The 17,049-nt window shown below is 50.5% G+C and overlaps 1 protein-coding gene across 5 annotated transcripts in view; it reads right to left on the bottom strand.

The window, feature by feature from the left end:
- Positions 1–17,049, bottom strand: part of CRTAC1 (cartilage acidic protein 1) — a 1,057,458-nt gene that overhangs the window by 452,775 nt on the left and 587,634 nt on the right. For all 5 annotated transcript variants that reach the window (XM_063962302.1, XM_063962305.1, XM_063962306.1 and 2 more), the window contains one exon: positions 10,020–10,176. In XM_063962302.1, coding sequence (XP_063818372.1) covers positions 10,020–10,176 — 157 coding nt within the window. The remainder of the gene's footprint in view (positions 1–10,019; positions 10,177–17,049) is intronic.

Genomic DNA, 17,049 nt, shown 5'->3' with positions numbered 1-17,049 from the left:
CAAACCCTCCCCCTAAAGAAGGCTGTACTTTCCTCACAGCTAGGTCCACCCCTCCCCAGATGTTTAACTCTTTCCTCTCCTATGCAGTCAATACTCTCTCCTAAACATCTTAGTGATATTTGGTGGACCCCTTTCTTTGAAAGTAAAGCATTCATAACCTAGAACCAGAAATAACGACACTGAGACTTGAATTTTGGCAGAAAATTGCTAGCTATTTATTTGTCCCTATCCATTAGGAAACCTGTAATAAAGAAATTAATTTAATATGCCGCTCCAGCTGGCATATGGTGGCGGCCCAAAAGAACGGCTCAATTAATCTGAATTAACTTTAAATAACTAACCCTATAAATTTACTAAAACTTACTATAAACCGGTAATAGGTGACAACTCAACCCCCACAGTGACTACCCACCGCTCCTGGGTGCCCTGCCGCTGCCTTCCCGGACGGGTGGTCAAGCGGCCATAAGTCGATGGAGGTGAGTGCACCTAAACCACAACAAACTGTAAAAACACTACAGTTTTCCCTACAATACAAAACTGACGTTCTTTTCCGCCAACAGCGAAAGACTCATCCCCAAAGTCTTTCGCACCGCCACCATAAACCTACCCTAACTCCTGCAAAGCGAAACCTAGATCCTCCAGAAAAAACATCATCCCCTCATTGGATAGATGTACTCCATCGCGCCGGAAAAGGTGGCTGTCTCTGAACCGTATCCTCGGGTGGTGAACCACCCTCCCACCGTGGGACAGCACCCACTTTGCCACCGCTCCGTTCACCTTTTTCCGGGCCTCATCAATCTGGCGACCATCCGCCACACCCCTCCAACACAATCTTGGCACCATCATGGAAAAAACCAACACACAATTGGTCCATGCCGCGGTCACACTTGCCAGATCCTGTATCATGGCCCACCGCAGATCCAAGGATGTCCTCTTCCCCAGGTCGTTGCCACCTAGATGGACAACCAAAACCCTAGGGACTCCATGCTTGCTGGCCTGACTCACTAACCTACTCCTCAGCTCACCCCACATCATTCCTCGCCAGCCAAGCCATCTGACACCATGTGTTCCTAGCAATGCCTGAGACCCTTCCGAGGCCACAAACCTGGCCGCCCAGTAAATGTAAGAGTGGCCAACCACCCAAATGGGCAAATAGTCTCCGAACCATCCTGAAGGGAAAAAGAGGGGTAGAATTGATTACTAAGAGGCTTATTAATTGTTTATACTGAAGGATCTGCCAAAAAAGAAAACTTTAGATCTCGCCATTGCAGCAGTCACGGCCTAGCCGACTGCACCATGTTCCGTTGCCAATTTAAAGCGCAATTAAAGACACAAAGGGGAAGGATCAAATAAAACAAACGAAATAAAAAAGGGGGGGGGGGTATAAAATGGGAAACACATGTAATAACTCAGCTGGAGGTGAAACGTAAAGACCTGCTGAGGGACTCTGATTAGACCAAATTAGCCGAATTATAGATTAGAATTCAGTCCGTCAAGTCAGGCAAAAAATCGCAAATAACTCCAGACCCCCGCTGCCGACTCATGCCAGCAACGGCGAGTAGCTAATCCCTGAGTAGGATAAAAAAGGGGGAACACCAACAGACGCACAACACCATAAAATCACAGAACTGGAACAACGTAATACATTGCCATTTAAACAAAGCCCCAAGCGCAAACCGACCTCTCATGTGACGGGGCGAATATATCGTCTGTCACTTGACGACTTCCATCGCCCCACCGCTTGGATTTCAGTTCTGGAGCAACCCGCCGCAGCAGCCGACGTCGCTGCGCCTATGCGAAAGGAATGGGTACCGAAAGCAGTGGGTGGGAGGCCCAAGCCCGCCAAACAACGACTCAGCATCCAACGAAACTGGTATTTCGTGACTGGCAGCCCATCATAATGCAACAGCCAAGACCCCTCCTTAACGGGTCGCACCACCACATATTGCCTTGCCAGCCAACTGGGCAAACGCTCTCCTCTAGCGCTGGAACCATTGTAACCCAGCGCCCTCTCCCCACTTGATCCGTCTTGGAGCGTCGCAACCTGCACAGCAAGGACCTCTCACCCACTACCACGTCCCCGACCAGCATGCGCGAATCTGCTCTCTTGGAAGGCGCTACCAACTCAGAAACTCGAAAGGCCCCGTGGTAAGCCATTGAGAACGCCAAACTAAACAAAAGCGTCTCAAACCTGGACGACGCGACTCGCCCTACCGCCTCGATGACGGCTGGCAACAAAGCCGCATCGATGGGCCGCCTCCTATCCGGTGGCGACGGCGCAACTCGCGCCCACCCTTTCATTGCCTTCCGCAGAACCTCGCTTTTCGTTACGTCAGGGACGCCTCGCAGCTTGCAGAAAAATGAGATGCCTGCCAAATACCGCGATACCACTGCTCGTGACCTACCGGAGACGTAAAGCTGCCACATAAAAGAAAGCATCAGCCGATGCCTACTCTTACCTTGATGCTGACGCCCTTGGACAAACTCCTCACATTCACTCCAAGCTTGTTCTTAAGCCTTGAGCGTGGCTGGCGCTACTGACCGCAACGCTAGACCCTCCAGTCCGGCCCGATCACCTGCCAAACCTAACCGGGACAATGAAAACCTTGCTCGTTGGCCTCAGGTGCCAACAACCAACACCTCTCCCACTGTCCTCGCGACAAAGCGTCGACAATCCCATTCTCCAAACCGGGCACATGTTGCGCGCGGAACCACAGGTTCCTACGCAAGCATGTCAAAAGCAATTGCCCTAGCACCCGCATAACCACCAACGACTTTGCCCTCTGGTTATTAATCGCATGCACCACGCCCAGATAATCGCATCTAAACAAAATGCTGCGATTAGCCAGCCGATCGCCCCAGACCTCCAACGCCACCATAATGGGAAAAACTCCAGAAGCAAAAGGTCCTTCGTGAAACCCCCGCGATGCCATTCTGCCGGCCACGAGGCCGCGCACCAAGATCCCTCCAGATGGCAACCGAATCCAGAGGCGCCCGCTGCGTCGGTGAACAGCTGCAACCTAGCGCTGTCCGCCATTGGGGCCTGCCATATACACACCCCGTTGAAGTCCTCGAGGAACGAGGCCCATATTGCCAAATCCCTCTTAATCTCTGAGGACAAACGCACGAAATGGTGCGTTCTGGCACACCCCGCAGTCGCCCTTCACAGCTTCCGGCAGTACACTACACACCTAAAAGCGAACTCAAATGAGCCGGAAGGCGCCTGGAGCCTTCTTAGGAACCACCCCCACTGGAGAGATGACCAAGTCATCCCCCGAAGGAACACGCCGCGTTGTTAAACGTGAAACATTTTCCTTTTGTGGTGGCACGCCCCCCTGCGCGGACTGCCGACCTACCTGACTTGGCCAATCCGCCGTCCGCGCCAAACCACTGGGAGGACGACCCTGCGTGGTGCCCGTCCGCCCCCGGCTTCCGGGGCTCCTCCGCCTGTAGCGAAGCCCGGGTGACCTTGAGCCCAACCTCAACGTCCTTGAACCCGAAGTCCATGACCTGCAAACCTTCCTGTTGTTCCCTGAATTCCTGATCGTACCTGCGCCACTCCGATCCCGAAGACGTGCGCTGCATGTCATGTACGAGATGCAGGTACCTAATTATATTCGTGTGCTCTGCCGGCCTGTCCTCCAGGTAAGATGCCGCGAAGACCCAGAACCCGGCCAGGCAATTATCGAAGGTACGGAATGCCTCAGCCCCGATGCCCTTCTTTGCGCCGCCACCTTATACTCTTTCTTTGCGACCTTCGTCAATACGAACACGTCCACGAAGTCCCCCCTCCAAATCTTCTTGCGGCAGCTATCTCGCAGCCCCCGCAGTACAGCAGTATAGACGAATCGCACGACACCGGGCAAATTGCGAGCTTCTTGGCCCTATGCGCTTCCTCGCTAAGCCGCTTGCGCCTGTTCCGCTGCCCTCTTGGCGAATTTATGCCCGCTTCTTTGCCCTAGTTGTGCTACTGACTTCGGACGCCTGTGACGACATTGAAGATGAGGAAGAGGAAGAACTACGCGAACTAGAGCTCGTGGAGGAACCCGAATACCGACTGCACCACCTTACCTGATGCCGCCGACTGCCCCGACATGGAATCTTCCGGCGCGTCCAAATCGTAGCCTTCCTCCTCGAAATCTGCCATCGCCTCATCCCCGAGCTCCCTTGAAAAAGAGGAAGAAGCGGAGGACCCCTCCAGCACTCGCGGCACATGCCGCGGCCTCAGTGCTGGGGGCGTTGCGGCCGTGAGCTCCCCCGCGTCCTGCCCTGGACCCTGTTGTAATTCTGCGGCGACCGTCCCGAGCTCACGGCAGGCGCGTGCCACCCGCTGCGCCGCCATAGCCCGCAGCCCGCCGGAACGAACAGCCGTTCTAGGGGAGGCAGCTGCGGCTAGCGGCCCTAACACCTTCACCGCTGTGGCCAGGGCCGAGCCAGCGCTCCGGAGGGGTCGTGACTGCCCCAAAACGCGGTCCTGGGTCCTTCGCCGGGGCCCGCGTGCGACCACGCACTCGCCGCCCGACATGCGTGTGCCGGGCATCCGACGCACGCTGCCCTTGCGGGAAAGCGGAGGCACCGCTGTCGACGCCCGCACTGCCCTCGCCTCCGAATTTGTCCCCTCTTCCCGTGTATCGGAACTATCCGATGCCGCAGAGGGGGGGGGGGGGGGGGACCGCCGCGAGCTCCTGCGGCGCGTGCAGCAGCCCCGCGGCCACTAACCCATTCCCTGTCCCCCCTCCTCCCCCGCAGGCCGCTAGATTCCGGCCCTGGGGGAGTGATCTGAAAAGACCGTGAACCCCGCGGCGCAGCAGAGCGCGCGCGCACTGCTCCGCTTTCAGTGGACACGGGCTCGCGCACCCGGTGACCTCTTGCTGCCGCACCCCTTCTCCTTGGTATCGCACTGCCCTGCCAGTGATCATAATTGCCCTGTCTCCCCTCTCCCCCCGGCTCCCGCCGGACTCCGGCTGCCTGGGAGATAGCAGGGGAGACAGCAGGGCCGGCGGCGCTGCTGCGCACACACGTGCGCGGCTAGCGGCGCCAGAGGCGAGCGTGGGCGCGCGCGCACCTCGGGCGCGCGCCCCACTGCTCTCTGTCACCACAAGGCCTCTTGTCTGGGCTCCTGCATTAAGAGCTCCATTAGCTTAACCTGGTTGATCACTGCCTCTCCCCCTCCCTCCCCGCTCCACACCGTGTTCCGGCTGCGGGGGAGAGGGCTGAGGAGACAAGGAGGAAAGCGGCGCCGCCGGAGCCGCGCGTGGGCGCGCGCGCGTCCCACCGCTTCCGGTCCGTGCTCTCTCAGCCGAAGCGTTTGGGGATGACGCCGTGCGAGGCCCTGCGACAGGCCTCGCTCGGCTGGCCACCGTCCCCCGCCCAGTGCCCTCCCCCCGCCTGGAACCACTAGCCGGCCCCGGCAAGGGGGAAGAGCTGGGCATCGAACTCAGTCTCCGGTCCCTGGATGAGCGCCTGGCGCGGCGTGCTCCCGCGGGCACCCGGCACTGGGGCTTCCCCGGCCATGCCCGGAGGCAAGGGCTGCTGCCCGCCCACCTCCGGGCGGCCTGACTCCCTCTCTGATCCTCCTCGTCGGCCGCTCCCGCCAGTCACATCCGGCCCGGCTTCCGCCAGATCCCTCGAGGAGGCCCTAGGAGACGGGACGCCGCCCCCAGGGCCAGCCAGCTCGCCCCCGGAACCAGCCCCCACCGCCCGATGAGCGGTAACGGGCTGGGGTCCCGGCGGACCGTCGTGGGCGAGTGGCAGCCAGAGCACTGATGTGTGACCTAAATGCAGGGAGCTGACAATAGAGATGGCTACTGACTCTCTGTCTCAACACAGTGACTCGAATCATCAGGAAGTGTGAATGACTCGAGTCACTCACTGTTTCATGAGTGGAGACAGCAGCAGCAGAAGCTTCTCTCAGACAGAGGGAGGAAACTCTGGGGCAGATGTATTAACCTGGAGAAGGCATAAGGAAGTGATAAACCAGTGATATGTGCAAGGTAATAAAGGCACCAGCCAATCAGATCCTAACTGTTAATTTACATATTGGAGCTGATTGGCTGGTGCCTTTATCACCTTGCACATATCACTGGTTTATCACTTCCTTATGCTTTCTCCAGGTTAATACATCTGCCCCTCTGTGTCCTGTGTCCTTCAGTCAGTGTGTTCTGCTGTTTTTAGCTGTGATTGGCCAGAGGCTATACCAGGTGACACCCAGTGGGAGGGGGGAGGGAGCAGTCACGACTCACCAGTCAGTGAGTGCTCTGCTGCTGTGCCTGATCCATGTCATGAATCATCCTGAGTCTGCCAGTGAGTGAGACAGTTGTACACTGTGTAGACTCAGTGACTCAGTGAATGAATCTGATTCATGCAGCAGGAGGTGGAGCCCCTGTGGTACAGGGCTCTCAGCTCAGTGCTCACTGATCCTGCTCAGTGTGATTGTGGGTGGCAAACTCCCTGGAGGCTAGATAGTGGATAATATAATAAATCCAAGGCCACCTAAAATCATCCAATCAGCAAAGTATGCAAGATAGGAAAAAAAAAAAAAACGTTTTTATTTGGTTTAGTTACAGAATGAATGATGTGTTTCATGGCTGTTAAGCTTTCTCTCCTCAGCCAAAAGTAATGTCATATTCTATAACTAGTATGCAATTAGTGGTTATTAATAATATATCAACATAACAGTAAATCTATGTTAACATATTATTAACAATCAGGGCATAAGCAGCTGCCTCCCCCAGATACACTGTACAATCACTGCAGCTGAATAACTCCATGAGTCCAGCACTGATCCTCCAGCACTGGCAACTCACTGATTCATGTGCAGTCTCTGCAACACATTCCACTACAGATGAGTCATGACTCATGTGCTGAGACACTGACTCCAGACACTTCACTGAACTGAGTCATGTGTCTCAACTCAGCTCAGTGAATCACTTTGCCCATGACTAGCTGACAAAACACTGAAATGTATAAATCCGAAAAAGAAAATGGGGGGATTCTGCAAAGCAGCACTCACCCCAAAGCAAATCACCAAGAGACTTAAGATGGCCTCTCCTTCCCTATATATAGCAAACCCTCCCCCTAAAGAAGGCTGTACTTTCCTCACAGCTGGGTCCACCCCTCCCCAGATGTTTAACTCTTTCCTCTCCTATGCAGTCAATACTCTCTCCTTTCATGTGTTAATTTCCACTACAGTGTTAATTTCCACTACAGTGTTAATTTCCACCACAGTTAAAACAGACAAGAGACCCAATTAGGACGCTATCAGATCCTAATAATGCATGGGCTGCATTAGTTACTAATTAAAATAGCTCAATTTATGAAATTAAACTAAATAAATCAATAAAAATTGAAAAATGTTTAAAAATGGACACATGTTGAAAACATCCATCCATAAAAAACAATAAAAAAAAAGAGTTGGTGTTAAATACTTTCCATTCCATCATTCAATGATTAATGCAGCTTATCAATATTTATCTTCAGATGCTTCTAGGTTCATTTAGTACAGATAAACGCAAATGTGAATTTATACAAAACTATACTGTACAGTATAATAAAAAAGGTCAAATACTGATGTGTCCTCATACACCGACCCTCAGAAAATATCTCAGTCAGTGTCTGGCATGCCGCAACCTTTGTCTAAGCCGCACCATGAGGGTCATTCAGGTGCCGTTGACATTTTTCCTACTCATGTTGCAATGATTTGCCATATGCAATTGTGCTTATATGCTAAGCTAATATGGGCAGACGCTAACCCGTGCAAAATGACGCCCACTGCGATCACATAATCTGCGTACGGCAATGCATGATTGCAGAAACATTGTCGCACACAGGGGCGTAGGGAGGGTGGTTCCGGTGGAGCAACAGGAGCGGAGCAGGTGAGTATTTTATTTTTTCTTTGTGTGTGTAAGCGGCACTACCTGGGGGCGCAACTACTGGGGGCAAATATACAGGGGGCACTACTACTGTGGGCAAATCTACAGGGGGCACAACTACTGTGGGCAAATCTACAGGGGGCACAACGACTGTGGGCAAATATACAGGGGGCACAACGACTGTGGGCAAATATACAGGGGGCACAACTACTGGGGGCAAATATACAGGGGGGCACTATTACTGTGGGCAAATCTACAGGGGGCACAACTACTGGGGGCAAATCTACAGGGGGCACAACTACTGTGGCAAATCTACAGGGGGCACAGCTACAGGGGGCAAATCTACAGGGGGCACAGCTACAGGGGGCAAATCTACAGCGGGCACAGCTACTGGGGGCGCAAGTACAGGGGGCACAGCTACAGGGGCACAACTACTGGGGGCAAATCTACAGGGGCACAGCTACAGGGAGCACAACTACAGGTGGCAAATCTGAGGGCACAACTACAGATGAGCAAATCTACAGCTGGCACAGCCACAGGGGGCACAACTACTCGGTCCATAACTACAGGCGGCATAACTGTGGCGATGCCCCTTCCTATGAAGCCATGCTCCTTTTTTTTGCCGCACGCCTTCGGCGCACACTATGTTTCGCCTGCGGGTGTCTGTGTGTGGGTAGGGAGCGCCAAAGGAAACTTTCGCTCTGAATGCCACACGGTCTAGAACCGGCCCAGGTGGCCACACCCCCAATTCAGTACAGGGGAGAGGGGCGCCGAAACATACCTTGCTCCAGGTACCATGACACCTTGCTACACCTCTGGTCGCACATCGGGACGCCATGCAGAGCCTGAGTGGCTCTGTAGACGCACAGGCTGAACTGTCTCGGGACGCACAGGCCTCTCCTGTAGCAAGTGTGATTGCAGCTGCTAATGTATGCACAACCCAGAACAGCCATGACACTTCCTGCATTCGCCCGACCACTCCCTGTTTCCACCACCCAAATGCTGACTTCTTGTCACTCCCCTTGTGACTAAAATCTTGCCACCGCACTCGCAAATCCCTCCCTGCTCGTGCGCACTGCGGCTCAGATGTACAGTCTGAAAACATTGATCAATATGCGTACAACTGCCACTTTGCATACGTACCTGAATGACCCCCATGTAACACGACACAACTTTCCACAAAATATCTGTCTTTTTTGCATTACACATCAAAACAGTTATAAAGCACAGACACCCTGGACCTGGCGCTGACATTACATTGAGTTGCAGAGTACCACTCACATACTAATCTGGGTAAAAAGGGAATAGAACGAGGGTAAGTGAACTGTGCCATGCTTTACGCCACGCATCACGTCATGCATCGCTGTGCATAATCTGTGATTCCATTGTGACAAAGATACAAATCATAAATGCACATTACACTGGAAGTGACTTTGTGTCTGGCTGCCAGGCAAATAGGAAGCTAGATTTAGGAAAAAGTATGAATGTGCAGGAATTCCTACCAGGTATCTCTGGGAAAATGGCCGCCACGCCATTTTCTCAGAGACCTGCACATGCGCTCTAGACTGGGACAGCTCTAGGGTCCCCCTAGTGACCCTTGTGCCCAGAGTCTACAAGAGAGGAGGGGGCCCAGGCAGATCTTGCACACGGGCCTCTTCCTCTCTTGATACGCCCCTGCTAAGGAAGCACCTTTATTTTGATGATTTTGGTCAAAATCAGGGACCCTCTTCACTTCTACCTGGCAGTTCCAATGCCAGCTCTCTCACAGCAGCAGAAGCAGTGTTCTCAGAGACTGGGGAAGCCCAGCAAGTTGTGATATCTAAGGAGTCCTCTCTTGTGCCCTAATACCACCACGGCTGGCAGTAATAATAAGGGAGGAAGAGGATGTGTCACTCCTATAATGGAGAAATCTGGTTTCTATAGAATCGCAGAGAAGCAGTGGTTGGAGTGGGAATTATAAATATGATTTCAGCCCTTTGCAATTTTAAATAAAAATGGCAGGATGTCAAAGAATTTTCTGGGCTTCTTTGTTTAAAACTGAAACACAAACTCTGTATATACTGCATAAAACTACAGTTTAGGCTTGGCATTCCTACTGTATGCATATGTGTGTCTAGATACTGTAAGTGAGAAATCCGTCAACCATACCTGTGTACTTATTAACGCCAGCCTCGGCTGCTACATTGGATAATACGACAATCCCTCTAGCCAAGTCGCTGGCCGCTTCGTCCATCTCAATCAAGGCATGAGGACCCACTTTGCGGTCTGCATAATTTGCAATGTAAATGGAATATCTTCCAGAACCCTGAAAAAAAATAGAAGTAGATATTTTTAAAAACTCTCCAAAAAGGAAATATTTTTTTTTAATAAAGCATTATTTCCATACTTATATCTCCACAATTGAATTGCTCCGTTGTGCGCCTCGGCGACCAAAATCTTGACACATCCTGAAGGAAAGTACCGCGGTTGGGGTTAGGGTTAGGTACTAGGAGGAGGATTAGGATGCGGGAGGGGGTGGTCCGGGTTAGTCTGCGGAAGGGGTTGGTTAGGGGTGGGGATAAAAACTTAACGGGATGTGTCGGGATTCTGGCTCTCGGGATTACGTTGTAGGTCTTCTAACTGCTGGGATTTCATACCTAATCCAATAAGACTGCTTAAAGCTACATATACAGCACAACAATGAATGTTCTGTATATTTCTATAAAATAAAATAAATATTTCTCATTAACATTAAATACAGTAACCTAGCAGTAACAGCCATGGAATTTATTAAACTACTTTTTGTACTGTATGAAGAATACGTCCAACTGGCTCCTTGAAAGTGCTTTCAATGTTGAAATTATACTAATTTATTGGCTTGTACAACTTTCACATAATACATTTTATTATCCGTTTGCAGTTATCCCCTGAATTGCTCATTTCTGTTGTCACGGGTGTTGCTAGTGCTCTGTGGTCTTCTGCACTTACTACAGCTTGGTGCAATAGCACAAAGCAACTAAAACAATTCTGTCTGCAACAACAAAATCAAATACTTAAGGCCGGATTTAATGGATTGCGAGACGGCCGGAGCTCCGAGACTTCGGGCGAACTTGTTCGTTTTTTTAAAGGAAGCAAATGTTTACAAGGCAAAACCAACCAAGTTTTGCCTTGTAAACGTTTGCTGCTTTAAAGAAACGTACGAGTTCGATCAGAGTCTCTGAGCTCCGGCCGTCTCGCAATCCACTACATCCAGCCCTTAGTAAGAGCTTCAAGAAGAAGTGTAGCAGTCAAAATATATAAGATAAAGGGGTCTATTCATGAAGCAGTGAAAAGTGTGGAGAAGTGAGCCTGTGGAGATGTTGCCCATGGCAACCAATCAGCTGCTCTGTATAATTTTATAGTATGCAAATAATAAAAAAATGTTACTTCAATGCTGATTGGTTGCCATGGGTAACTTCTCCACTGGCTCACTTCTCCACACTTTTCACGGCTTCATAATTAGACCTAAAAGTCACTTAAAGGTAAAAGACTGATTGAAACACTTTGTTTCAGAATTGAATTAGCGCATATAAAAATGAAAGCACCATTTTTTTGTTAACATAAATCCCTGTGACAGGCTACAAATAGCAACTTGGCGATAAACATTTTTCCTTCTTTGTTTCTTCAGACTATTAGTGCAGGGACGTAAGTTCATATAACCGATGCCTGAAGGTGAAATAGAAGTTGGTGCCCCCCAGTGGCCTTGGCTTGCACGTGTGCTGACGTCCCAGCAACTTGCCAATGGTACATCTGGGAGAATAAAGTTTCCTTATTGCAGCTAATTGTGGTGATAAGGAATCTTTATTTTCCAGTGCTGGCTGCAAATGATAATAAATAGAGCCTGCAGGTTTCTTTTTAATCAAAGCTCAGAGAGAGATAAAATAATGAGAGATAAAGTATCAGACAATCAGCTTCTGCCTTACAGGCTCTGTTTGAAAAATGAAAGTTAGGAGTGGATTGGTTGGTACGTTATCTCTCTCAATTGTGTCTCTCTCCAAGCTTTGATAAAAACCTTTCTGAAAGGTTTATTATAATAATTCATGCATTTCCTTAAAACAACATCTGCTCTCCTTTCTTTCTTCATATAAGACACAACAGCAGAGTTGTAGCTCACTACATACAGTACAAATTCTAAGACTCTTCAGCTGAAGGGGGCTGCAAAGGGGGTTTGTCAACTTGGACAGCAGTCAGCAGTGACTGTAGCTAATCACTATGAAATGAGTGGAGAGAGATACAGTATGCCCTAGTTCAGCAGTTCCCTCGGTCTTTCTTTCTTGGCACCCCACTGACAGCTGGAGCCCCACAGCCAGTGTCGCCGATGTCTCTGGGAGTTACGCCACTGTATTAGTGATTGATGATTTTGCCGATTTTCCACAGTAGCATATGGAACACATGCACATAATATAATGAGCAGAGAGGCTTTGGTATGCCCCTCTGAGATCTATTTTCACTGTGATATCCTCCCCCACTTTATTCCACATCTGTTTTTACATGATATACTGAGACTCTCGATGGCTGGGTCTGTAGAACATACTGAATGCGTTTGTGCACGGCACCCAAGATTTTTTCCCCCTCCAGATACTGTAGTTGTTAAAAATATATTTTTTAAATATTTTAGGACAGTTACAAGAAAATGATGCAATAGTAACTGACTTGCTATTTCAAGAGAAAATAATATTCTATAAGGGATTAAAATACATTAGCATTTTAAAGAGAACATAATGGACCATGGTTGCAGAGACTGAAACAAATGTTGACAGAGTGAATGATACTTCCCAGAGAAAATGAATATAATGCAATGGTTAAGGAAATGCCACAGGTAGCATTCTTGCACATTTATTTAATCCGTGCACAATCTGAGCTGGATTTACAATACATCAAGAACACAGTCATATTTTTAATGGGGTTTAGGTCAGCATACTCCAAGCAAAGCTATATTTCACTCCTTGGTTTCCACAATAATAAATGATGTATCCCCCGGTACAGTATATGCAATTTTGTAAACAGAGTGAAAAGCGTTGTCTGTTGAGACAAATGTTGTGTCAAGATGTGTGAATGTGAAAGTAATATATGAATGTGTGTTGCTGGAACTCAGAATATTAATGCTGACTGCCTTGTCGGTCACAGAGAGACATCAACCCGGAACAATGAAAATCAGGGAGACTGTAAGCTGCCTGCAAAAAACTTGGCAATAAAATATATATATATATATATATATATATATATATATATATATATAAAAGTCTAGCTTCAATAGGTGCAGAGGCACACAGCCACAATGCCCAGCTATAGCTGCAGCTGCTGGATTGTTCAGGTAGAAAGGGGTGGTATGACCACACTGGAGTTAATTACGGTTAGGTGGCTTGCCGCTGCAGGGGATATTCTGCTACACACAGTTAAGGGAACACCGATCTCTTATGACGGCGATAGTTGTAGCTGTGCTGTTTGTTACAATAGCATGGGTCCCTGTTCTGATTCACTTCTGATATGACCTCAGACTGGATAATGATCTAGTGTGGTCTTAGTCCCCTGCAGCCAGTGTCGGACTGGGGCATGTAGGGCCCACCGGGGGGATACAGTGGTAGAGGCCCATGTTTAGGGGTGTGGCCAGTCTCTAGAGGGGGTGTGGCCTGCCACCTCATTGGTCCTTTAGATAAATATATACAGTAAATACTGTAGTGCATGCATGATAATGTACTAGATTAGTAACAGCACAGTCTGGAACCTGATCCCTAGAGGAAGGGATGGGCCCCCAGGCAGTAGGGCCCACCGGTGGTTCCCCTGTACCCCTGTGGGCCAGTCCAACCCTGCCTGCAGCGTCATCGGTCTATGATGATGCTTGTTAGCCGCCTGCCCTGACCTCAGCCTGACCTTGCTGTAAGTGTAATAGACTGCGTGGTGCAGGAATCAGTGACAGTGGTGTCACCAGGGCTGGTGTCACACAGTGCTCGTATGTTAAAGGGGGCGTGGTCTCGTATCTGTGATGCCAAACCCCCTGGTGTATGACATTTTGGGGGCATAACGGCATGTCGTGCCCCTGTTCTAGTCATGCTGGGGGCTAGCTCTGCTCTCTGGCAGCTGTTGGGCAGCCTCGAATATTTCCTGGTACAACATGGGTGATGCATACATCATCCATCATCACTGCTCTACTATTCTGGTGTCACCCACTCTGATTGTGTCACCTGGTGCAGCTCGTACCCTTCTAGTGACACCACTGATTGATGGTGAATCTGCCCAATGTGTTAAAGGGGCAATCATTTAAAAGGCAAAATGAACCTGGACTTTAAAACACTGGGCAGATTCATTGGGAATTTCTGATGCATGCATCGCGCAAGCTATTATGTTTACCCCATTGTGTGTTTGTCAACTGCCCCATCACCTGTCTAGATATTGATCTTGTTTGTTACCTTACTGCCCTGGTCTCAGGCTTGATATTCACCTTGTCTGTGAAGCTGCCTGTTCTAACCTCAGCCTGGAGATCATTACTGTAACTATGTATGTCCTACTGAGTCACTGGTGAGTACTGCTTTTGTTGTCTGTCTCAATATCTTAAGCTAACTTCAGAACTGTTTTTAGCCCCTACAGGGCCGGATTAAGGGAGGGGCGACAGGGGCGGTTATCCTGGGCTCCCCTGCACATTAGGGGCCCCCACATACAACTGTCGTTTAATTGAGTAGTACTCCTCCAGCAGCTGAGCTATTTGGCCGCCGAGGAGGTCGACTGTGTCCAGTGAGTGAAATCAGGGCCGTAACTAGGTGTGTGCCGATGGTGCCTTGCCCACAGCGCAAATGCACTGAGGGCGCACCATCGTGCATCACACCCGCTGGCCCAGACAGCTGAAGGCGGCGCTGCCTGTGTCCCGCTGACGGCGGCGCCTCCTGTGTACTGCTTAAGTCACCGCCACCCGCCCGTGCTCCCCCCGGATGCCGCCGCAACTTCCTCTGAAGCCGCTGGCTGGCCGCGCGCTCGCCCGCCCAACTTCCTCTGAAGGTGCCGGCTGCACGCTCGAAACTTCCTCTGAAGCCGCCGCCCGCCCAACTTCCTCTGAAGCCGCCGCTGCCACTCGCCCGCCTGTGTCCCACTGAACCAGCTGCTGCTGCGGCTGAGCGGCATCAGTGTGACAGGAATGCTGCTCTCTCTGGCCCAGCGGCAGCTCGGCCCCCCCTCTGCAATTTGGAACTTGGTAGAGCCTGTGCTGCCTGTCTGACCTGTCTGGTTAGTAAATGCAGGGGCAAACGCAGGATTTACTGGGGGGGGGGGGGGGGAATCTGTCTGCCGTAATGTGTAAAAAGGGGGACTCTGTCTGCCGTAATGTGTAAAAAGGGGGACTCTGCCTGCCGTAATGTGTAAAAAGGGGGACTCTGCCTGCCGTAATGTGTAAAAAGGGGACACTGTCTGCTGTAATGTGTAAAAAGGGGGACGCTGTCTGCCGTAGTGTGTAAAAAGGGGACGCTGTCTGCCGTAATGTGTAAAAAAGGGATGCTGTCTGCCGTAATGTGTAAAAAGGGGACGCTGACTGCCGTAACGTGTAAAAGGGGCTCTACCTGGTGTAGTGGCTCTACTGTGCGGTGTAATTTGAATAATGGAGACTACTGTGCACCGTAGTATGAATTGGTATTATTTTGTGGCCACACCCTTTTCCCATGAAGCCACGCCCCTAATTTTTTGGCACACGCCTAAGGCGCGCACTGCCCGTGTCTTACATGAGGGGGGGGGGGGGGCGCCAATGCCGTTTCTTGCACAGAGTGCCAAAATACCTAGTTACGGCACTGAGTGAAATAACGCATTACAGTGGCCGGGAGTCTGCAGGACGGGGTGCTCCAGCGCGCTTGTCCTACCTCTGGCTGCTGCTCCGTGTCTGTGTGTTCCCTGCCTCACCCGTGGACCAGCAGTTCAGCACTGTCCGGCCGCCTGCTGGAGAAACCTGGCTGCCTCGGCCCTCCAGCCTGTGGATCATGTACTGTAAGTGAGATGCAGCCCTCCCTCCCCTTCTCACTGAGCATTCTAGTGACCTCTGTACAATACAGAGATAATTACAGAGGCTTTGATACCATACAGATACCATTCTAGTGACCTCTATTCAATAAATAGAGCATTTTAATGATCCGTATATAATACAGACAGCATTCTAGTGACCTCTATATAAAGAACTTTGGCGTAACCTCTGTGCTCAGAAGAGGTCTGCTCTTTTCAGTCGGGAGTCTAAAGTGCCATAGCTGGATTCCTTTCCAAAGTCTGCTATGGGCCCGACTATGGGGGTCATTCCGAGTTGATTGCTCGCTAGCAGTTTTTAGCAGCCGTGCAAACGCTATGCCGCCGCCCACTGGGAGTGTATTTTAGCTTAGCAGAAGTGTGAACGGTTGTATCGCAGAGCGGCTACAAAAAAATTTGTGTAGTTTTATAGTATCTCAAAACCTACTCAGCGCTTGCGATCACTTCATACCAGGGCCGGTGCTAGGGTGTTCGGCGCCCCCCTGCAAACTATAAATTTGCGCCCTCCCATATTCCTTTGGCGCGCGCCGGGAAAAGGGGTGTGGTCTCACAAGTAAGGGGCATGGCCACACAGTAGTACCCCCATTTAAAATTACGCCACAATGTAGCACAATCTTATTAATCTTATACGTAATGCCCCACCTGTAGTAGTAGCGTCCTTATACATAATGCACCCCAGTAGTAGTAGCATCCTTATACATAATGCCCCCCAAGTAGTAGTAGCATTCTTATACATAATGCACCCACAGTAGTAGTAGCGTCCTTATACGTAGTGCACCCCCAGTAGTAGATGCGTCCTTATACGTAATACCCCCCAGTAGTAGTAGCGTCCTTATACGTAATGCCCTCCCGGTAATAGTAGCCTCCTTGTACATAATGCCCCCCCAGTAGTAGTAGCGTTCTTATATGTAATGCCCCCAGCCCCAGTAGTAGTAGCGTCCTTACACGTAATGGCCCCCCCAGTAGTAGCGTTGTTACACGTAATGCCCCCCTGTAGTAATAGCGTCCTTATACGTAATGCCCCCCCAGTAGTGGCGTCCATAGAGCGCGTGCACAGACATACCTCACACACACACACACACACACACACACACACACACACACACACACACACATATATACCCACCACACACACACACACACACACACACACACACACACACTTCTC

This window comes from Pseudophryne corroboree, chromosome 3, assembly GCF_028390025.1.
Source record: "Pseudophryne corroboree isolate aPseCor3 chromosome 3, aPseCor3.hap2, whole genome shotgun sequence".
Taxonomy (NCBI): domain Eukaryota; kingdom Metazoa; phylum Chordata; class Amphibia; order Anura; family Myobatrachidae; genus Pseudophryne; species Pseudophryne corroboree.
This window is presented reverse-complemented; position numbering and strand designations above follow the sequence as displayed.